We start from the raw sequence: 21210 nt of genomic DNA, 5'->3' as shown, positions 1-21210 counted from the left end.
CAGAGGAAAATATGAAAATATAAAATTACTACTATTTATTTACAATTAATATGAACCAAAATAATTTCTGTATATTTGTTTGCCTACATTACAAAAACAAAAGCTGTTATTTTGCTCAATTTTGAATTAATTCTTTCAACATCATAATCCGTCTATTATAATCAATCTTCTCAATCAAATTCTCTAATTGTTCACCCCCGCTTAAAAACCCCTTTAAATTATGAACATTATAACCCTCTAGTCTATGATCCGTGATTCTATCCTGATTAAAATTATACGTTCGTATTTTCTCGTTACGAAAATTACTCTTGACTTGACTCCGCTTTGTAGCTTGAACCTTTTCGAGTTGTTCATCAAGTTGTGCCTGATATAATTTTGCTTTGAGTCTTAACAAAGCAATCTCTTTATTTTTTCTTTGAGATCTATCCGTTTGACACTCTACTGCAACCCCAGTAGGCAAATGAACAATCCTCACAGCTGAATCAGTTGTATTCACATGTTGTCCACCAGCACCAGTTGCTCTCTTAGTCTCAATCTTTAAATCTTTAGTTTCAATATGAATCTGAATGTCTGTTGGTTGTGGTAAAGCTAGAACAGACACAGTGCTGGTATGAATTCTTCCTGATCTTTCAGTTGCTGGGTTTCTTTGTACTCTGTGCACTCCTGCTTCATGGCGTAAATATTTATAAGCCCCATCTCCATTTATTAATAAAGCACCATGTCTAATACCACCTGTGTCTGTTTCAAGATATTCTGCTAGTTCATAATGCCAGCCTTTGAGCATGACAAAATTCTGATACATATTGAACATTTCACTGGCAAAAAGCATTGCTTCCTGTCCACCAACTCCAGCATTGACTTCCAGTGTAATACTATTGAAATCATCTTCTTCATCAACTGGTAACAGGAGTTCTTTGAGGGAATTGTTTAAATCTTCTAATTGTAACTTGAATTGTTCCTGTTCTTCTTCAGCTAGTTTTCGTATTTCGTTGTCATTGTCCTGGAGAAGGTCTTTTAAACCTTCCACGTTTTTAATTAGATCATTACGGTCATTTAATAGACTTACAATTGGTTGTAATTGTCTTAATCGAGGTGAAGTTTTGTTTGCATTAGATAACTCTTTGTATTCAGTTTGTAGTTGATTAATGTAGTTAGTTAATGATAAATCTTGAATCTTCAACTCTTCTGTATGAAAACATCTCGTTGATTTCACGTAGAAATTATTTATTGTGCCGATATTTGGTTTTCGATAAAGTTTATTAAGTAAATTTATGAACTTCATTTTTGAGGTTATGTTGATGTCATCCGCATGTAGACCTTGGTTGTAGATTTAAATTTGAAAAAAATCAAGAATATGATGTAAAAATGCATACAAAAGAGTAGAAAATAAACAAATATTAACACAATTTAAATAATTACTTATTCTATGCTGTTGTTATCATTCCGCATTGCACAGAATTAAAAATAAATTACTTTTATTCCTCAAGTGTCATACATAATAGTACATAATTGTTTTGAGTTACTGATTATTAACTTTCGTAACATTAAAACAGTATTATCCAAAGTCTTTTGAACAAATCTCGCCGCTTTGATTGCATCAAAATGTGCGGCGTTCGATTCAAAATTGGAAAAATTTTATATAATAACCAGCTGCTCTAAGAATTTGTAGTTTCGACTAGAGTGCGATGCCTTCGTAACATGTTTATCAACGTTTAAAACTGTCTTAATCAATTACATGATTAATAATTTATATGTTAATTTATAGAATTAATAAATGATATAAAGGTACAGTATACATGTTGGTCAAAATCGCGGCATAAACGCGCTTTTGGTTAATAATAATCTTCATCTTCATCATTTTTGCACCGTCAGCGTATTGAGTACATATAAAAAATGCGCCATCTTCATCCGTTGGTATCATACTGAGAATGTACGTGTAGTTAGAGTACTTAAGTGCATTTGTTTCATTTCTTTGGACAGATTGGTTGCCGGTGTTTCAGTGTGTGTGTAATAATGTGTGTGTGTGCAGATTCAAGACGACTTAATTTTCTCGCCGTTTTCCACGTTGTTGTTCTTCTTTAACTTCGTATCCTTCACTTCCATGTTGTCTATTGACTTTGCTAATACCCTGAAGCCCAAACCAATGCACGTTATAAATATAACAAAGTACAAATACTGCTTGCTCAGCAGCATCTTGAATAGGAAATAGATGATCGGCGAGAGCGATACGATGAACCAGAATATCACATTGTACAGACAATTCACGTTCGGCTCTATCGTGATCGGATCCAGCGGTTGTTGATTTGTCAATTTGAAAAAGTCTCCGGTTTTACGAAAACTCTCCATGCATTCATCCTAAAAACATTTTAAATCAGTTTTTTATGATAAATTACATTTAAACATTTACTTTTCGATAAAACATATCACGCAAATACAGATCCTGCTCCTTTTCGGTGTCGGGCACCTCCGCCATTGGAATTCGCCGCAGATACATGTGCACATTGAACCTGCGCGCCTTGATCATATTCGTGATTGTCGGTTTGACGCCATCGAAAGCAATCTCGATGTCGTAGAGCGCTGGAATCTTATCCTTCATGTATGGCACGCTCGTTGTGAAGCCTTTTGTTCTTGGCACTAAATGATGCTTCATCTCCCGCAGGCCGCGCTCGCGCGAAAACTTCAACGCTTCCTCGTGCTTCTTGGGAGAGAAACGCGTTCCTTCCGGAAATAGTAGAATAGTTATAGGATCTTCATACTCGGAAAGATCTTGAGCACTCTTTTTGAGGATAATCTTGTCTTTCTCGAACGATCTTGTCAGGTAAATGAACTCACAGCAATAGAAACCCCAGCCGACGAACGGAATGAATTTCACTGCGTTTTTCATATAAGCTTTCACATTCTAAAATTTAAAATGTTATAATATAAGTTTGTGCATAGTCAGCAACCAAACTTACACCGAGAATATTGAGCTTGTCTAATAACGCAGACATAATTATCCAGTCCAATTCACCGCTGTGATTTAATATGCAGAGCGAATGCTCCTTGCCCAAATACTTATCGTACACTTCCCTGTCGATGTACAGCTTTAGATCAGCCGTTGACCAATATCGTAACATGAATACTGCTTCTGTATAAACATACATAACCTTATATATAGGCAACCAAATCAACGTAAATTTAATTCAACTTACGTGCAAACATTGTGTAACCAAAATAAGATACTATTCTTCTATATAATGGCTTACTGAAGGGCCAAACAATGAGCAGAATGGTCATCGCACCTCCACACGTGACCAACGCACTGATGAAGAACGATATCGCGAAGAAAAAGTACATAATCTTCGCGAGGCGAAGCTTCAAATCCATATTGGATGCTTTTTCTTCTTCCTAAAACAAAATCAACTATTCAATCGACTTGTTCGACCAACAGAAACCAACAAACTGAACAGAATTCGCGCTAATAAAATCACAAATTGATATCAAACAAAAAAATCTATTTTCGTTAATTGCATGTGCTTGATAAAGTGATTATCAGATCTCTGATAATGGATTACATTGTATTAATAGAATCGATTGTTAATTGCACACTAAACAAACAAATAAAACTCATTACTTAAGAGAGAGGGAAAAAATAGAAGCAAACTAAAAGGCAGGTTTAGTAATTGTTGCAATTAACCGCTGTATTTTTTTAATTGCATGTTTATACTGCAATAATTATGCAATCATGAGTGAATACGAATTATATTGCGTGCATACAGATGAAAATTACAACTTTGTTGTTTATTCTCGTCGATAAAAGTTCAAAAATTGTCATCTGATATTCAGATTATCAGAAAAAATGATGGATTATGTATTGTGATTTTTATTTCTATACCCACTTTACTAAAAACAAGAAAACTTTGAACCTCACAGTACACACAAACTTGATACACTGGAATATTAAATAAACAACTTCAAATTAAACTCTGTCACATTCCCTATCGGATATGAGTCAGGAATAAACTAAATCAATGTAATTAATGCATTTTTATCTCGCCGGAAATCGAATACAATAAGTTTACATTTGAATATTTTAATAGAACCGCTAAATATATTGTACACAAGCAGTATATTTGAATAATGTAATATTTCATGGTTCGTTAACGCTGTGAACAAAATAATAACGCAATGATTTATCAATTTATCATGTATTTGATATAATTTCTGATTGAAACTACGCACAATGTGTGCATGCGTCAGCTGTCAAATTGTTTCAAACATGCGCATGCGCAGTTAGTATACTAATGATGTCAATGGATGAAAAGCACATTTAGTTTACGTTTAATTTTCGCATACTTGCGTGTTCTATTTCGATATCAAGTTCACAGATTTTGTCTTGTTGTGCAACTTACGTGTTGTATTTATAGGCAAAACTGATATGTCACCGCAAACGCGACATTCGTGCGCAGTGAATAACTTCCACACTGATTGTACACTATTTAATATTTTAATTAAACGTTCATCCCCGCTGCCGCCACTGCTCGACACGTTCACTCAATTGATTGTAATTTATTGGAACTGAACAGACATACGAGTACACTACCGGTGCACTAGTATATAAACGAGATTAAAACAAATAAAACACAAGTTTAATTAAAAAGTGAATAAAGTTGCGAGATACACAAAACTTTTTAGTTTAATGTTGCTTATTATGTTTTTCTAGTAATTAACAACATGTTTTGTAGAAAATGACCGAATTGCAATGATTGTAAATTGGCACGATTGTCGATGAAGTTTGATGCGACGCAACGCGCGACAGATGAACAACTGACCGTGGTGAAAATATGTGTGCCATGAAATAATGCACTCTTGCCTCTCTGCTATTTGAAAATAGGGAAATCGGTCTCCATGAGAGTCGGTTGAGCAGTCAGTGCAAATTTTGCGTTGATGTGAGTGTATGTTTTTACTTTCACGTGTGCAAGAGTGGCGTAAAGTGTGTTAGGCCTTAAATGTTGTTGAGGTTGAGCTAATTTAGCAAATGGGCTCGTTAGTAATTGCAGGAAAGCAGCCAAGCACTCATTAAGCCATAAAATCGACAAGAAAGTGCTAATTTATTATGCAAATCAACACGGTGCAAGAAAATCAAAAACTTTCCTTGTTTTTTGCTTATTATAGGAAAATGAATGGAAAATATTCATTTGTTAAGAGTTTATTGCATAGTTTACTTCATTATTTATCAACTGGAACAAAAATGGCGTCTCTAGCTTGTTTTGTTTAAAAGTTATAACAAATTTAACATAAAAAAGCAAAAAACCCTTAAAAATTTATATTTTAAGTGATAATTTGTACTGAATTTTATTAAGGAGATAGTAAAATATGTTTTTTATACTTTTTGGTCCTTAATACTATGTACTTAAGCTAGTTTTACTTTTATTATTTATTACTTAACCTTCTAAACGGAAACAACTTGAGTTACATGCCGATAAACGCAAGAAAAAAGGCATGAAATGTATTGATAGCTCCGTTGGCGTCTATTTATTGATTACACAGTTCAATAAATTGACATTCCCAAAGTAGAACAAAAAAGTTGTGTGCATAGTAGTCCTGTTTTCTTAGTTTATTTTTAGTAGACTGCAGACATTGCAACAGAGCAATTATTTAATACACATCAAGTTGTTTGCGCAAAAAAATGTGTTGTTGTTGCATGGCTTAAATTAATGCATCTATTAAGTGGGTGCAAAACAACTTTTGAATGACTTATTTGTATCCTTTTTATTCAAGAAGCAATAATATAGCAATTTATGAAGTAATTTTTGTGGGAACTATAAAACCTACGTAACCTAATTAGCTAACCTAGAATAATATTATTAATATGAATATTTTGACTATATTTACGTGTAATTTAATAAAATACATTAATTATTTATATTATTTGATTGTTTTTTCGTCATTTTTTATTAATTTCTGCGCATTTAGTTTTTTTTTTGTTTGATATAGGCAACTGTTCTAACACTATAATTACATTACTTTGCACCTAACCTGTCAAAACTTGATCATTCAAACCGCGATGGAGCAAAGCGAAAGCCCTGAAGTGCTCCAAAAGAAGCTTTATTTTCTTTTAGAACAACTACAGGAAATGTCACGCGATTTACCGGCGTATGTATCACACATCAAAACATAAATTATCCTTCAATCTAACTAAAATCACAATTATTTCTTCTTATAGAAAGTATCAGATGCGTTTACCCTATGAATTACTCACAAGCCTGGCAAACAGTTTACTCAACGAAACAATTTTCGAAATAGTCAAAGGTCTAATGGACATTCAAAACGTAACCGAACAGCACATGTTCCAAAAACGCATTCAATTACTCAACAAACAAAAAAGTAAGCCAACATTACCTTTATTTCCATTGTAGTAACTTTGATTATAACACTAAATTCAAACTTTACTTAAACAACATCATAACAAGTTGTTAAAATAGTTGCAAATGTTGCAAATGTATTAATAACACTCTAGATTATCATCACAACTCAGAGCACACTCACAGCACCGCTCGTTTTTGATCCTTTTCATGTTACTATATTGTCTAATTGTTGTAATTAATAGTTGCCGAGGAGGAAATCGCCGGCCGCACGGACCTCACCGGCGAGGAGAAGGTGCAGCTGCTGCGGGAATTGGTGGAGACACAGAGGATTGACTTGAAACAGTTTGACATGTCTTTGGTGATTGAATTGGATGAGAAGGTGAGTTGCAGCTCTTCTTCTTTGCAACAGAGTTCTGTGTGCAGATTTTAGGTTACAGGCACACAAGTCACCCTGCAAAGCACAAGAGTGTGTTACATAAGCATGCTGTGGGGTGGTGTGTGCTGTTGGGGTTGCACTGCAGCTTTGCCGCTGGCCGGCAGTGGGAGAATCAATAATCCAACTCAGCCTTGAAATTTTCGAATCAATAAAGTGCGCGGCGTGCGCGTTGGTAATTTCAAATCGTAAACACAATTATACGCATCGCGGAAGTTTAATTGCATCTTAACAAGCGTTTAATTTCATTTACAAAACAAGTAAAAACATGAAAAATAGTATAATGATTGTAGTTTTGTAAATTTCAAGTTATAAATTTTGAATTTAAGGGTAAAAAACAGTTTGAAATCTTGTAAGCTCCGCCCTTTTGCGTTTAGAGTAAGGGAAGGTCAGTTCTGCACATCTGCACATGGCGAAATTTACGCATTACGCATTATTTTGACGCAAAACAACAAAAAATTCAATTTTTTTTCAGGTGAATGATCAACAAACGACGCTGGCGAAAGCAGGAGTGCCCGGTTTCTTCGCGACCAAGAATGTGATCGATATAAAGGTACAAATGCATTTGTTAGACTTTATTCTGCGTCTTAGTAATATGAAAATACCTGCGTAATAAGTTAAATTTAATTTTTTTCTAAAAATCTGCTTTTTAATCTATCCTATAACAAAATATCTATACAATCACCACTTTCCAAACCGGTTTCTTTGATTGTATCCGAAAAGTTGATGATTTCTCCATCGAATTCTAATTTAAAACGGCCGAAATCAATGCCGAATTTTATCACAACTTGCGCGTATAAATGTTCTGATAAAATATCCTCTGGGAGGATTATTAGTTCTGATTGTTTATTGAGGCGCACTTTTAATTTAACACCGTGTTCTTCTTTGGTTGAAAACTTTGTCTGTGGACCATCGCTGTCCAGCACGCCGCCTTCTATTTCTTCATGCGGTTTGTATTTTAGTGTCACACATGAGTGTTGACTTAAGTTGATGATTTTATCGTTGATGCTGAAGCAAATGTGTTTGGGATCGACGTTTTCTGCGGTTGCAAAGTGGTCTATGATGCGTTGTAATGGTGTGAATCGTTTGATTTTGAATATTTTTAGGTATAATGATTTCCAGAGGACTTTTACGTTCATTATTCGATTCGAATAGGTTTCAGTTCGTGGTTCTCGTGGCGGTGTTTTCGACGGATCATCAATTTGGGTTTCAAAATTATTTGTATCTATTGAATTAGGAGAAGGAATTGATAAAAGACTAGTTGTTGGTTGTTGAGGTGTTTGTGCTCCTCGCTTTGGTTGTTTTCTAGTTGATTTTGTTGCCTTTTTTCTTCTACCAATCTTTTTTGAAGTGTTTGATGGTTGTTCATTTGTTGTTTCTAGACTTTCAGTTGTATCAGGAGTGCAATCCATTGGTTTTGATAATGTTACAAGTATTGAACTCAAAAGATTTCTTTTTGTTGTCCTGGCACTACTACTTGCTTTAGGTGAATCATCTTCTGATGTATGGGCGCTTTCATTTTGAATCTTTTGTTGTTTTGCTTCATGTATTTCTCCTGCTGGTGATGTTGATAGTCTTTTATTGTTTTGTGGTTTAAAACTGTTCAAATCACCACTTGAAGAAACATTTGTTGTATTATCACTGACTGTTTTTGATATATTAGAAGATGTGCCTGAAGTTGATGGTGTATTAACCGAATTATCATTTGTTTTATAAAAATTTAATGGTTTGCTGGGTTCTTCAACTTTTGGAGCTGTCTGATATGTTTTCCAGAAGTTTTCTTCACTATTCGTAATCAAATTGGCGAAACCATCGTCTGAATCTGAATCAGACATTGCTATAACACCAAAAGAACCAATAAAAATTAAAATTTCTTGTACTGTTTTACTAATAAGAAAGTGTCAATAAACAAAACTCAACTTTTACAGGTTAAAAATAATATCAGTCCTGAGCTTTTATTCGTAATCTTGGTTGCCTATATCAAACCAGGAAAATATTTCTATTTGATTCTGTTAACCTAAAACATCCGCAGAATGAGTTTAAAATAATGATATAAACAAGTTATTTTTACCTATTTGATAAGAATAGACATCGTGCCGCTTGTGACAATTCGCGTACGTACAGCCATTGTGATGAGTTTCTTGCTTAACTTCATAAGAAATATTTTACATAGCATGCTGCAGTTTTTCTCGTTTGGCAAAAACAAACTCACAAACTCACTCAACATCTACATAAAAACAAACACTGGTAAATCACTATCAGTCGACTTGGATCCTCAATGGGATATCAAGAATGTTAAACAACTGGTTGCACCACAATTGGGACTGGAGCCTGAAGAAGTTAAAATTATATTTGCTGGCAAAGAATTGGGAGATACAATTACGCTATCAGTTAGTTTATATCAAATTATGTAATATAATATCAAAATATTAAAGTTTTTATATTATAGGAATGTGATTTGGGTCAACAGAGTATATTACATGCAGTGAAAATAAACAAAAGGATCAAATTGCCTAGTCAATCAACAAGTTTACAGGAAGAAGTTGAGGAAGAGTCAGGATCAAAACCACTCTGTGAAACATTATCAGATCTGACATTTTCTACATCAGAAGATGATGTAGAAACTGTTCACAATATATCAGATACTTCTGATGTAGTTAAGAATAGAGTACATTTTTTTGTGTTTTGTCCAACATGCAAAGCTTTAAAATCGGGAAAAATTCGTGTGCGCTGTCATTTTTGTAAAAGCGGCGCATTTACCGTACACTGGGATCCGCAAGGATGGGAAGATGTATTGGAACCAAAGAGAATCACAGGATTATGCGAGAATTCCGATGAAAATTGCGCTAATGTAATATTTTTTAATTTTTGACAGTTAAATTTCTAACCTCAATTTTTTAAAGATTTTACAAAATGTCGAACCAACTTTTGCCGAATTTTACTTTAAATGTTCCGAGCACACATCTCTGGGCGAAAAAGATCAATCAGTGCCATTGTATCACATACGACCGAATATTATGGAAGTTCCATGTTTGGCTTGCGCTGATGTTTGGTAATATTTAGCATTTTAATATAACTTTGATTTTTATTGATGTTTTCAGTGATCCTGTCTTTGTTTTTCAATGTGCTGAACGACACGTGACTTGTTTGGACTGTTTTCGGCAGTATTGCCGCACGCGCCTGATGGATCGACAATTCTGGCAGCATCCGGAGTTTGGTTATACATTAGGATGTCCTGCCGGATGCGCAGACTCTTTTATTACTGAAATCCACCATTTTAGACTATTGACCGACCAACAAGTATAATAACATTAAGAAATTTATAAATTTATATGTTTTATTTGTGAATTTTGCGCAGTACGATCAATATCAACGTTTTGCAACCGAAGAATTCGTCCTGCAAGCCGGTGGCGTCCTTTGTCCGCAACCAGGATGCGGTATGGGTATCCTAGCGGACGCCGACTGTACTAAAATAACGTGTATAAATGGTTGCGGGGTAATTATATCGCCATCTTGTATTTTACATAGGTTAATCAAATTTAACCCATCATAGTATGTGTTTTGTCGAATGTGCCTGCAAGGATACCACATCGGGGAATGCCGCACGCCTGATGTGACAAACTCGGCGGGGAGTTGTTCGTACAGCGTCGATCCGGCGCGCGCCGCTGACGCGCGTTGGGATGAAGCCTCCAAAGTGGCCATCAAGGTTCTTACGAAACCGTGCCCCAAATGTAGGACGCCGACCGAACGCGACGGTTCGTATTACACGAAATTCTATCACTTTTCTAATGATCATTTGGTTGAGTGTTTTGTTTCACAATCGATAATTGCCGTTTCAGGTGGATGTATGCATATGATATGTACGAGAGCCGGGTGCGGGTACCATTGGTGTTGGGTATGCCAAGTGGAATGGTCGACGGATTGTATGGCTAGTCATTGGTTTGGCTAACAATATGATTGTACAATCATTATTGATAGATGTGTAGGAAATCTCAATAAAGTTGTTGATTGATATGAAATAAACGCAGTATGCCTTGGGAACAACAATGGCAACACAGTTTTGTTTCACATCAAGTGACATATTGTCGGCGCGCACAGCGTTCCCGTTCCCCCCGCGCTGCAAGAATCGAATCGTTTACAAGAATTACTAATTACAATGGAATACGCTTGCGAGATTATTCCACGTGCGTGCGTTTTGCGAATAGTTTTGCGCCCGCGTGTATACATATTCATGTTGCGATTTTATTTTCATATGTTTTTATTTCGTCCTGGGCGCGTGTATACACAGAACACATCCAGATCGATGGCGGCCAACCGCCGGCGAAAATCCCGCGGCCCGCCAACGCGTTCATGCTCTATGCGAACGCGAATCGAAAAAAGATGGCACGCGAGTTTCCGCTCGACTCGAATAAGGAAATCAGCAAGCGGCTGGGCAGAGGTTGGAAGGAGCTGGACCGCGAGGCGAAGGGCGGCTACTACGAGATGGCGAAGGAAGTCGACGCCGCGCACAAGGAGAAGTATCCCGGTGAGTTGAGAAATCAATTTGTTGGCGAAATTGGCTTTGCGAGAGCCGAGGGGGTGAAAAGGGAGGCGCACGCGGTTCGATACTCAGCACGCGGGCTCTGTGCACCCTCGCGGCGCACTTTGCGCGCCAGGATTGATGCAAATCAATTGAAACCCTTTCTCGCGGCGCTGAACAAGACGTCAGGGGTGGTGGCGCGGGTGTTTGAAGAGAGGAGAAGGGTTGTGTCGCGTGCGCGCAGGCCTTTTGCAGACTTGCGAGTCGCGAGTGCATCCTGAAATGTGTCACGATGTGTGCATTCGGGGAATAGACGCGCGCGTCTGGTCGATAGCAGTTTATAACTTTTGCACGCGGGGATTAACTGAAATAGAAGTAGGAACAAATTGACATTCATCGATAAATATAGAATGTAGGCTGGTTTTTTTATTGATCGCAGGTCGGGAGGGGAGGAAATGCAGAAAATTGAATAAAATGAATTTAAAAGTAATTATTTTTCAGAATTAGTCTTTCTGCGAGTGTAAAACTTTGATTTTACTTGATTTTTGTACAAAAATATTTGAAAATGTTTAATAGTCAAATCTAACCTATAAAAATGTATTTTTTGACAGATGACATTTTAAATGTTAAAAAAGGTTATGTTATACACTATTGCGTCAAAGTATTGCTGGAAGACTACTTAGAAGCTGAATTTCTGAATTTTCAGCAAAATAAAGCAACAAAACATGTGTTTTTTGACAGTTGGCATTTGAAATGTCAGAAAAGGTTATGTATCACACTCCTATGTCAAAGTATAACTAATTGACAGCCTTAAACGTATATTTTATGCATTTTTATCATAATAATACGTTTTTCTGGTGTTACTAACTTCAAACCTTTTTTAATACAATTTTATTAATTTTAATGATGAAGTCTTTACTTTTTAAAAAACGCATGATTTTTCTGTGATATTCAACCCAGGAAATGAATTTTTATTGATAGTTGACATAACCAAAGTTAAGAAAGTGATTCAACGCACTTTTATATCAAAAGTCTCAAAAAAACGTTAAATTTTACGCATTTTGGTCCAAAAAATCAATGTTTTACTTCTAAATATTTTCCACTACGATAACTTCTCGTATTATATAACATGAGACATTAAATCGCGATAACTATTCCCGTCTGTTTTGATTAGTAGTGTGACTAGTGTTACTACCCCGCGTCGTCCACGTCGTTTTGTTTACAGCTATGCGGCGCGCGTATTAAGTTTCATTCATAGCCGGGGCGCCGTTGGCGCAACGCGATGCCGAATTCAATCGGCAACAACGTGTTGCTTTGCGCTCTGTGCGTCGTCCGCCCGCCGCCAGTGCACGAAGAGACTTATCAACAGTAATTATATGCGCGTCGCACCGCCGCCACCACGTACGCAATTATCGGCGTATAATAATCGACAAGCGACGGCGGCGCAGACAATAACGTCGTCCAACGGCGATTAGCATAAAGACGCAACCTGATCGATTGTTTGTTTAACATGCACGCGTTGACTCGACGGCGTGGAATGCCGCAATTGTTTTATTTGTTTATTTAACTAGGTGCAAATGTTTGGTAATAATTTTTTTTTAATTTGCGTATAGAGTTGTAGTAGTTGGTAATGCGTTTAATTCGTTGTTGGATGTAATGATTTTTGCGCACGGCGGAGGCGGTTTGTGTTGGTTGCATGCATGCAGGCGTCGGCGGCGGCGGCAGCGGTAGAGGCAGAGGCGGGGTGTGATGTGTGTGCGTATCGATGTTTTTCCGCGAGCGAGCGCGCGCGCGGAGGTGGCAAAAACAGCTGACACTTGCGTGGGTCGCGTGGCGGACTATGACCCACTTGTCCGGGCGTTGCAGAGACGCGAGCGCGCGCTGCCGCCGCCGCTTGCCGCCGTAGTCGGCGGCGGGGTGTAGGTAGGTGAGGCCTCTGCGTATTGATCACCGGCCGCGACGCTTCAGTCGGCGGCGGCGGCGATCCGCGTCGCGCTGTGTGTGCCTCTCTCGCCCCCACACCACACACACACACACACGCCAACTCATGCCGCGACGCCGACGTCGCACGTTTGCACACCGCACACCGGCCGCGGCGCTTGGCGCGAAAACTTCTTCCGCACATTCTCGTTTCGTGCGCTACGCAGATCACACCATGCTCGCAGCCGCCACACATTTTGCACTTTGAAAATTATTAGAAACTATCGAATGCAAGCAGAGCGAGAAAATTTTATAGTGGGTGGTGTCAATGTGCCAATAATTAAATTTTAAAATTAAATTAAAATTTTTAAAAATTTTAAACAAAAAAAAACATTTATAAATCGTACCTGTTTTAGGTTTCTTCTAATTAATTAATATTTGTGTTTAATTTAATTTTTATTAAAATTTGAAATTAGTGATTGGTGCGAGTTTAAAATTCCAATTTGAGATATAATTAATAATCAAAGTGTGTGCGTAAAAAATGGATTGCTGCAATTACATGCCGTACAAGAACAATTACTACGGCATGCCGCAGTATTTCGACCAGATGCCGCATCAGTACCACGGCGGCGAGTACTACAACTCGCCGTATCCTTCGGACTACTACGGCAACACCCCCTATTACTCGTCGCATCCTTGGCAATGTGGTGCGCCGCCTTTTCCAGGTATGATTCAAAGCAAAACAAACAAACAAAAAACTCAAGATCTAGGCGTTAAACTAGTTTAATTCGTTATTGCGAAACAATGCTGACGAATATTTTACGCGTGTGTGCGGTTACTCAATCACTCAATGTTTAGCGATGGCATGTTGTGTGTTGTTACTAATGTAATTGATTCTTGCAATTAAACCGGCATATATACGCATGGCAGAGGCATATCCGTATCCGACCTTGCCGCCAATCGCAATATCGATTGGTATTCAATTGATTTTTCTACGTACGTGCATGCTGAAATTAATTTCGGAATCATTCATGAAATTTGTGAGCGCGCGCGGCGCGAAAATTTAAATGTAAATATTATTAGATTTAGTTGCTTGCGATTTGTGTGTCTGTGTGTGTGTAAGTTGTAAGGTGGGTGTAACCACCGCCGGGATTCCCGCTTCTCTCGCTGGTGGTGTATATATAATGTTTGTGTGTGGGTGTTTTGCAGACTACGTGTACAATCCGAAGGAAGCGCGGATCCGCAAGGCCATGCGCGACGCCAATCGGGAGCGCTCCATGGGGGTGGCGCCTGCCACGCGCGCCGCCCGCCGCACGCAGCCTTGGGTCCTACCGGAGCAGGATGATCAATTTATGATGGTAAGATATATGTATCTAGATGTATCTATAACTAGGTAAAACTAGTCTAAACAAATATTTCAAGTATTTATTACAAAATTATCCTTTGAAAGGATAAAATTAAAAAAATTGAATTGTTGAACATATTATACTCATATTATTAATATTTTGCGATGGAAAGTAATTTAAAATAATAAATAAACTTTAAAAGTGCATTAATACGCTGTCAAATGTCAAAAATGTCAAAAGTTTGACAGTTGAATGGAGAAATAATGTGTGTTTAATAAGAAAAATTGACAATTTATCATTGGAAATATAAAAATTTAAATAAATTAGATTATTGTTCATATTATGCACATATAACGCTTATTTTACGCTAAAAACTAATTTAAAATTAAAATAAACTTTAAAATTGCATTAATACGCGTCAAATGTCAAAAATATCAAACGTTTTGACAGATGAGCAAAGAAATAATGTACACAATGAGAAAAACAAAAATTATCCTCCAAAACTTAAAATAAGTAAGAAGCAATTAGAAAATGATGATTGTTCAACATATTGTACATATTTCTCACTTATTTTACCCTAAAACCCAGTTTAAAATTAGAAATAAACGTTAAAACTGCCTTAAACCTGCTCACAAATGTCAAAAATGTCAAAATTTGAAATATTGATTATCCCTTTGGTACAAATATAGAAAACAAATGAAATTTTGCACGTTGCACGCGCATCACACATTACGGAGTCCTTGAATGGGAAATCTATAATACTTAAAGGCTTTGCCGCTGCAAAGGTGAAAGGGGCCAAGGAGAGCCGCCACGCGGACGCAAAGTTTCGAGCAAAATTTGTGTCGCGCACTGTGTCTCTCTGCCCGTCTGTTTGAAAGTTTGAAAGTTTGCGCATTTCGATTTTGGCTTTTTAACGCTTGATAAAATATAATCTTGCGCCATAGCGCGCGCCAGCACCAGAGATACGGTTCCGGAGATAAAAATGTGTCGTAGATAAAGCATGAGGCGGCAGTGGTAGCGTGCGCGCGTGCACGACAGAGAACGTATTGTAGGGTTGCAATCAATATATTGGGCCCGACACCAGAGGGGCTTCCTTATCTGGACGACGGCCGCTCCCGCCGCCGCCGCCGCCTCCACACTGCCGACGCCGGTGTGTAACTAGTCTACTACCGCCGCCGCCGATATGAAATTCGCGGGCGCGCGGCTCCATCGATATCCGATGATGCGATGCGCGTCCGTCGACCGGCGGCGCGGCACGGCGCGGACCCCGTCGTCTCTCGTGGCAACCGAGATGGTCTACATTTTGTGCCGGTGGTTGCCAGGCGACGGCGTCCTGGCGCCCGAGTTTCCGCCGTCGATAGCGCGCACGCGAGCGGCGGGGGCGGTGGCGTGAAGTGGCGTGCCGCCGCCGCCTGATCCTGCTTCCGCGCCTGAGCTGATACTAACGTCGATAGCGCTGCAGGCGCGCAGAGGACGCCCATGTCTGCTGGTGTGCGCTGTCACCCCCACACGCAAATGCAATTTTATTTTATCCCGGATGCGCAAAATGCGCAAATGATCGATAAGTTGAAAGAAATTTAAATTTTTAAAATTATTAAACTTGTAAATATTACACTGGAGGGAAAAGTTTTGTAATTCCTTGCAAACAATTCGCGGAAAGTTTGTTTGTTGAGCAAGGTCAGTTGTTTTATTTTGTTTTGTTATGTTATTGTTGGAGGCAACTCAAGTAACAATTAGGGGTGTGAAATACCGGTATTAATATCGGTATACCGGTATTTTGTATTTTTATTACGATAATAATACGATATACGAATTGTGAGCCTTAAAATACCGGTATACTTCAAAACCGGTATTGATACCGGTATACCGGTATTTTTATTTACAGGCTCCGATATTTTAAAAAACAATATATACTGACTAGCTTTAACCCTTGGCTTCGCTCGCGAATATCTAAAATAATGAAGTTGCTTCCGTACGCGTCTGTAATCACAGAAGAAGTAACAATGAAGTTGAATGGCGAGAAGTTTAAAATGGCTGAAAGTATAGTCTATGGAAGTATAGTGTACAGTCTCCATAGTGTAGTCAATTGGATTTGATGTTGACGAAGCTGTCGGTAATACAGTGTGATAATACAGTGTGATGGTACTATAGTACTTAGGTTTGAGCTTCATTGCTGCAATGCTAGATGGCGTTAAAGTAGTCAAATAGCCAGATGCAGAGGTATTATTGGCTAAACAATTTCTTTATTTTATTTCAAAAATATTTTGTTTTATTAAATAAAAAGTAGCCTATAACCTTTCGGGGACCACTAAGAATATGTGTACAAATTTACATGATGATCAGTTAAGTAGTTTTTGCGTGAAAGTGTAACAAACATCAGGACTTTTGCATTTATAATATTAGTAAGGATATACCGATATTTTGATACAAAAAATACCGGTAAACCGAAATACCGGTATTGAATTCAAAATTTACATTTTGCTGTGTAAACAAAAACACACGATGACAATATATGAATGAAATGATTTTACAGGCGTCGCATGGAATGCGTGGCGTTGCGTCGCCCATGTGCGGCAATGGTTTCCCCATTGGCGGAAACGGCGCGAATGGATTTATGGGGCCGATGCATTACAATAAACATATTCATCTCGCCCCACACGAACAGCCTTATCTCCAGGTAATTGCCCCTCGCACGCAAAAGCAACACACATTACTATACACAACTAGAATTTCTTTCTTTATGCGCTTGTTTTTTTTCGTATTCTTGTAGACGAATCCAATGGCGCAGCTGCAGCATCAGACTGAAATGTGGCACTATCACGAGAGCACAAGTCCAATGCGTCCTCCAACAGGTTGGGAAATAAAAATTTAATTTTATGTTGATATTAATGTGTATTTCTCTGTTTAGCTGATCAATTTATGTTACCGTCGAATCAAATGTCTGCCTATCAACACCATCAACATCAGCCGACGAGTACGCAGGCGCTGGAGACGCTCTCGGAGAAGCTAAAAACGCAAATGGATACGACGTACTCGATGCCGGACGATGCGCAATCACAGTCACAGTCGCAATCGCCGCATTCGAATGCAAATTCATCGCCAGCGCCGACGGAATCGAATAGTTTTGATGAGCGGAAGGATAATAGGAGTATCAATGGCCGCAATGGTGGCAGCGCATCGGATGCGCAGAATGGCGGATATGGAAACGTAGACGTTTATCAAGAGGATGTAATCATTCAGAATCCTTTTGAGAAGGAAGATAATGTCATAATTAAAAAGGTAAGTCTATATTATCTTAAAATTTAACTCATTTTAGTGTAAAGTTTGGTTATAATCTGTTAGGTAACTTGTTATACGTCAAAGTGTCATGTTATTTGACAGCATTTGAAGATCATATACATTTGAGGATTTTTCCTTATTTCTAACCTCAAACTATGCTTTTAAATTAAGTTATTGTAATGTTGTGTTTGAATGAAACATAATTGTAATGTGTGTCTGCAGAATTCAGCACTCTCACCGCAGCTGACGACAAAACCGCAAAAGTCATTACCCGATTTCAACGCGGCGTTTGGCTCGACCGAACGGGGGCGGTTTCAAAGTCCGCCGGTGCCGCGGCTGCAGCCGAAACAAGGCTATCTAGACTTCTTCCTCACGAATAGCGATTTGAAATTTGACGATTTTAATATATAATCATAGATGATGCATCATGTGCGCATGTAATGCGCATGTGTGCATAGCTAGCGAAATTAGTTGACGACAAGTGTGTATTACAGAAAGTATATATATATATAAAAATAAGATATATCTATATATCAAAAATTATATCAAAAGAAGAAAACGATTAGTTAGTAATATATATGAAAATCTATATATAATGATCGTTATACCGATGCAAAAAAAGTGTAGCAAGAGTAACATTTACAAAGATGCATATTTTACCAATTTGAATATATAAAAAGCGAAAAATCAACCAAAAAACATGAATAAGTAATTACTTAATACTAATGTAAATTTAGTTCGAATGTAGCCGAAAAATCTACATGACACATATGCCAAATGATTAACAAATGAAATGTTATTGAACGTAATTGATTGAATAATTATTATTATTACTTAATTAGGTACGTATTAAGTATTGCGAAATCAAAATATGATATATAATGATAGTGAATGATGATTTTTTATTGTGGAGAGAATTTTATGACCAAATTTTTATAAATATGCGTTTAGTTGCTTGGTTTGTCATTGATATGCGTAAAAAATTCGGAGAATGTGTGCCTTCTACAAGGACTGTAACAAAACCAAAACAAAAAAAAACATCAAACAAAAGATTTCGAGTACATAATTTCACTTTTAACTGATTTTTAATCATTTCTCATTAGAAAGATGTTTTTTCGATGATAGAATGCACCATGTTTGTAATGGCAGCCATTTTGTTTACCAAACATGATGACGCGTGCTATCATGGAAGAAATAATATGGATATTATGTCTAAACGTCTCTGTAAACACGAATATCTAATGAATTGTGTTTGATTTTTAGTGAATCTATACCTAAAGTGTATAATTTTTGGGACCAAATATGTAAAACACATACAAAATTATGAAATACTCAAGAACAATTACAATTTACATTAGAAATGATATAAATGAGAAACAATTAAGTAAAACACGGCGGGCCACGTACTAAATACACTCGAATTGTTTTTGGAGACAATATCGATTGTTTAAATTTGAAGTTTTCTGCTCAATTTGATTTCCAAAATCCAAAAAACAATGTAGCTGAGTTGTTTTTCATGTGTGGCCTAGTGTTTGTAATAAGATGTGAAGCTAGGAAAACGAAATATTGTACTAAATGTAAAACCAATTGTAAAACATTTATTCGGTAACAGATGAAAATGGTGGTATTACATATTAAGAGTGTGTGGAAATCAAACACTCTTGATGTGTAATGCACTATTACCGATGTAGTGTGCGTGTGTTGAGGTTGTGCCTTAATAGATCTCAAAATTTATCAAAATTAAGACGAATCAAACTTTCACAAGATGATAAGATATATATATGATGATGATGATGATGGCCAATAAGTTTTAATGATTGATTTCTAGTTTGGAAAATTTAACGAGCTTCCCCCCTTTGTCACGTTATCTGTTTATTGTTGACTTGTGATTGATTCTCTGCCAAGAAGTTTTTCAAACAACATTCAGGCTTCCAAAATGAAAATATATTAATGGCTAAGTTACGAAATTTGATTCTTATTGAATTGTTTCTGTTATATAGTGCCTAAAAGGTGGTTTCCAGTGTTTTTTAAGCGTAAACATAGAAAAATTATGAAAGTATATATGATGGTAAATGAATTACTTGTGATCGTAATGAATAATATTGATTTACAAAAGACAAATTAACCGATTAGTAGATTTAAATATTAAAATATTATTATTAACTCTAGCTATTAGGAAGAGAAAACACCAGATTATATTGTACAAAAGAATGCATTGCATACAAAAGTATTTAAATTAATTGTATCATTTCCCCTGTGTCCCACCCAACCAGAGACCCAATGTGTAATGTGAAAAAAAAAAACAGAGGAGAGAAATACTTTGATCATTACATTACGATTATTGCCAATTTATATGATAAATGATGAATTAATCAATATTAATCAAATTATCAAAACAATATATTATCGTGAATTGTATGTTGTATTGTATATTTAAGCAGCCGAATGAGAGACACGGATGCAGAATACCAAAAAGCATTATTTTGAGGTGTGTGCTGCGAAAGGATCATTCTGATTGAATCAATAGTACAATTGTTATTAAGCGACAAATTGCTGATACTGATATAACTAACATACACGGAAGAGACGGCAATTTGTTAGTGTTAATAAATACAAATTAAATTTGATATTATTACGTTTCATCCATATTTTCCTAGTGTTTATAATAATATTTTACTTGTTTAATTTACGAGTATACTTTTTCTACCCCAGTTTTGAGACACGAAAAGTGGCACTTTAATGACAGACGGCCAAGACCGTGACTAAAGTACTTTAGTCAGAAAGTGAAGTTTGCGCGTGCGCATTTGCCTACGGTGCAGTACAACACCATATGAAATGCCATGCGCCGTCAGTCAAACAAAGCAGCCATTTAGCGTACTTGATACTATTAACATTGAATTACTAATTCTTTTATCTTAAATAGTTTATGGAGGCTGAGAATCTATTGGACTACACTACAAGTAATGCATGCAAAAACAAAAGTCAGAACGACGTGGATTATCACAAGGAGTACATACGCAAGTACGTGGAGACAATGAAATGCGACGCGCTGGAAATCGTCCTGGAGGATGACAACAATGAAAGTTTTAGTTATGTAACATTCCCCTGCGACCATGCAAATCATTATAATTATATGGGTGCCGTCGACTTGGAGGATCTGTACTTTGTGCATGGGTATAATAGCGGCAGTTGTAACAATGTAGAAAATGTTTTAGCTGAAAGGAAAGCAACTTTTTGAGTTATTTTATAAATTATTAAATATTTGGTTTTAAAAAAGCAATTAATGTTTGATTTTGGCCATTATTCACATAAAAATCCACTTTCCACCATAATTTACAAGTGGAAAATGGGATTTTAAGGCCGTTT

General features: G+C 37.0%; 6 protein-coding genes across 15 annotated transcripts; 3 read left to right on the top strand and 3 right to left on the bottom strand.

The window, feature by feature from the left end:
- Positions 1 to 18: 18 nt before the first annotated feature.
- mRF1 (mitochondrial translation release factor 1) lies at positions 19 to 1359 on the bottom strand. Of its 3 annotated transcripts, none has more exons than XM_065308352.1 (2): positions 1067 to 1359; positions 19 to 1000 (listed from the first exon to the last, which is right to left on the bottom strand). In XM_065308352.1, the coding sequence occupies exons 1-2, from the start codon at positions 1280 to 1282 to the stop codon at positions 116 to 118; spliced, it is 1101 nt and encodes a 366-aa protein (XP_065164424.1). In that variant the 5' UTR covers positions 1283 to 1359; the 3' UTR covers positions 19 to 115. The 3 variants fall into 3 exon arrangements, 2 of the variants coding, with proteins under 2 accessions (XP_065164424.1, XP_065164422.1); XR_010549314.1 differs by having other exon boundaries at positions 905 to 1011; positions 1067 to 1206; XM_065308350.1 differs by having other exon boundaries at positions 19 to 1356.
- A 99-nt stretch (positions 1360 to 1458) lies between these two features.
- LOC135796352 (1-acyl-sn-glycerol-3-phosphate acyltransferase delta-like) lies at positions 1459 to 6591 on the bottom strand. 3 transcript variants are annotated; one of them, XM_065308345.1, is made up of 5 exons: positions 6382 to 6591; positions 3192 to 3387; positions 2955 to 3127; positions 2408 to 2899; positions 1459 to 2355 (listed from the first exon to the last, which is right to left on the bottom strand). In XM_065308345.1, the coding sequence occupies exons 1-5, from the start codon at positions 6391 to 6393 to the stop codon at positions 2032 to 2034; spliced, it is 1197 nt and encodes a 398-aa protein (XP_065164417.1). In that variant the 5' UTR covers positions 6394 to 6591; the 3' UTR covers positions 1459 to 2031. The 3 variants fall into 3 exon arrangements, with proteins under 3 accessions (XP_065164417.1, XP_065164418.1, XP_065164419.1); XM_065308346.1 differs by lacking the exon at positions 6382 to 6591 and adding an exon at positions 4392 to 4819; XM_065308347.1 differs by lacking the exon at positions 6382 to 6591 and adding an exon at positions 3879 to 3922.
- gdl (gonadal protein gdl) lies at positions 5992 to 7421 on the top strand. Of its 2 annotated transcripts, none has more exons than XR_010549315.1 (4): positions 5992 to 6135; positions 6206 to 6366; positions 6590 to 7168; positions 7256 to 7421. XR_010549315.1 is itself a non-coding variant. In XM_065308358.1 (4 exons), the coding sequence occupies exons 1-4, from the start codon at positions 6047 to 6049 to the stop codon at positions 7391 to 7393; spliced, it is 525 nt and encodes a 174-aa protein (XP_065164430.1). In that variant the 5' UTR covers positions 5994 to 6046; the 3' UTR covers positions 7394 to 7421. The 2 variants fall into 2 exon arrangements, 1 of the variants encoding a protein (XP_065164430.1); XM_065308358.1 differs by having other exon boundaries at positions 5994 to 6135; positions 6590 to 6726.
- On the bottom strand, positions 7341 to 8973 carry LOC135796354 (uncharacterized). 2 transcript variants are annotated; one of them, XM_065308348.1, is made up of 3 exons: positions 8852 to 8970; positions 8701 to 8797; positions 7341 to 8617 (listed from the first exon to the last, which is right to left on the bottom strand). In XM_065308348.1, exon 3 carries the CDS (start codon positions 8613 to 8615, stop codon positions 7440 to 7442), a length of 1176 nt encoding a protein of 391 aa, XP_065164420.1. In that variant the 5' UTR covers positions 8616 to 8617; positions 8701 to 8797; positions 8852 to 8970; the 3' UTR covers positions 7341 to 7439. The 2 variants fall into 2 exon arrangements, with proteins under 2 accessions (XP_065164420.1, XP_065164421.1); XM_065308349.1 differs by lacking the exon at positions 8701 to 8797 and having other exon boundaries at positions 8852 to 8973.
- Positions 8756 to 10827, top strand: park (E3 ubiquitin-protein ligase parkin). Of its 2 annotated transcripts, XM_065308336.1 has the most exons (8): positions 8756 to 8894; positions 8954 to 9170; positions 9230 to 9631; positions 9684 to 9832; positions 9882 to 10080; positions 10139 to 10276; positions 10334 to 10535; positions 10620 to 10827. In XM_065308336.1, exons 2-8 carry the CDS (start codon positions 8955 to 8957, stop codon positions 10727 to 10729), a joined length of 1416 nt encoding a protein of 471 aa, XP_065164408.1. In that variant the 5' UTR covers positions 8756 to 8894; position 8954; the 3' UTR covers positions 10730 to 10827. The 2 variants fall into 2 exon arrangements, with proteins under 2 accessions (XP_065164408.1, XP_065164407.1); XM_065308335.1 differs by lacking the exon at positions 8756 to 8894 and having other exon boundaries at positions 8913 to 9170.
- Positions 10828 to 10844: 17 nt separating this feature from the next.
- On the top strand, positions 10845 to 21124 carry LOC135796349 (transcription factor Sox-3-like). Of its 3 annotated transcripts, none has more exons than XM_065308339.1 (7): positions 10845 to 10964; positions 11069 to 11305; positions 14429 to 14577; positions 17099 to 17242; positions 17336 to 17417; positions 17474 to 17844; positions 20768 to 21124. In XM_065308339.1, exons 1-7 carry the CDS (start codon positions 10937 to 10939, stop codon positions 21080 to 21082), a joined length of 1326 nt encoding a protein of 441 aa, XP_065164411.1. In that variant the 5' UTR covers positions 10845 to 10936; the 3' UTR covers positions 21083 to 21124. The 3 variants fall into 3 exon arrangements, with proteins under 3 accessions (XP_065164411.1, XP_065164413.1, XP_065164412.1); XM_065308341.1 differs by lacking the exon at positions 20768 to 21124 and adding an exon at positions 18067 to 20471; XM_065308340.1 differs by lacking the exon at positions 10845 to 10964 and adding an exon at positions 13696 to 13944 and having other exon boundaries at positions 11167 to 11305.
- Positions 21125 to 21210: the final 86 nt, after the last annotated feature.

This window comes from Atheta coriaria, unplaced genomic scaffold (genome assembly GCF_025399875.1).
Source record: "Atheta coriaria isolate IRGN ID8LTWV9N9 unplaced genomic scaffold, Caltech_Dcor_3.1 hic_scaffold_7_pilon, whole genome shotgun sequence".
NCBI classification, from domain to species: domain Eukaryota; kingdom Metazoa; phylum Arthropoda; class Insecta; order Coleoptera; family Staphylinidae; genus Dalotia; species Dalotia coriaria.
The sequence above is the reverse complement of the archived record's forward strand: the minus strand, read 5'-3'. Positions and strand labels throughout refer to the sequence as shown.

What these genes read in the sequence shown, in the direction of transcription:
- LOC135796354 (XM_065308349.1), bottom strand. Translation starts at nt 8,615, where the DNA reads ATGTCTGATTCAGATTCAGACGATGGTTTCGCCAATTTGATTACGAAT.
- gdl (XM_065308358.1), top strand. Translation starts at nt 6,047, where the DNA reads ATGGAGCAAAGCGAAAGCCCTGAAGTGCTCCAAAAGAAGCTTTATTTT. An exon ending in ATGTCACGCGATTTACCGGC is followed by an intron (nt 6,136 to 6,205) that starts GTATGTATCACA and finishes TTCTTCTTATAG; the next exon opens with AAAGTATCAGATGCGTTTAC. An exon ending in ATTACTCAACAAACAAAAAA is followed by an intron (nt 6,367 to 6,589) that starts GTAAGCCAACAT and finishes TGTAATTAATAG; the next exon opens with TTGCCGAGGAGGAAATCGCC.
- mRF1 (XM_065308350.1), bottom strand. Translation starts at nt 1,282, where the DNA reads ATGAAGTTCATAAATTTACTTAATAAACTTTATCGAAAACCAAATATC.
- LOC135796352 (XM_065308345.1), bottom strand. An exon ending in TGGTTACACAATGTTTGCAC is followed by an intron (nt 3,128 to 3,191) that starts GTAAGTTGAATT and finishes ATGTTTATACAG; the next exon opens with AAGCAGTATTCATGTTACGA. An exon ending in ACAAGCTCAATATTCTCGGT is followed by an intron (nt 2,900 to 2,954) that starts GTAAGTTTGGTT and finishes TTTAAATTTTAG; the next exon opens with AATGTGAAAGCTTATATGAA.
- LOC135796349 (XM_065308339.1), top strand. Translation starts at nt 10,937, where the DNA reads ATGGAATACGCTTGCGAGATTATTCCAC. An exon ending in CGCTTGCGAGATTATTCCAC is followed by an intron (nt 10,965 to 11,068) that starts GTGCGTGCGTTT and finishes GTGTATACACAG; the next exon opens with AACACATCCAGATCGATGGC. An exon ending in AGGATGATCAATTTATGATG is followed by an intron (nt 14,578 to 17,098) that starts GTAAGATATATG and finishes ATGATTTTACAG; the next exon opens with GCGTCGCATGGAATGCGTGG.
- park (XM_065308335.1), top strand. Translation starts at nt 8,913, where the DNA reads ATGAGTTTCTTGCTTAACTTCATAAGAAATATTTTACATAGCATGCTG. An exon ending in GACTATTGACCGACCAACAA is followed by an intron (nt 10,081 to 10,138) that starts GTATAATAACAT and finishes AATTTTGCGCAG; the next exon opens with TACGATCAATATCAACGTTT. An exon ending in GACGCCGACCGAACGCGACG is followed by an intron (nt 10,536 to 10,619) that starts GTTCGTATTACA and finishes TTGCCGTTTCAG; the next exon opens with GTGGATGTATGCATATGATA.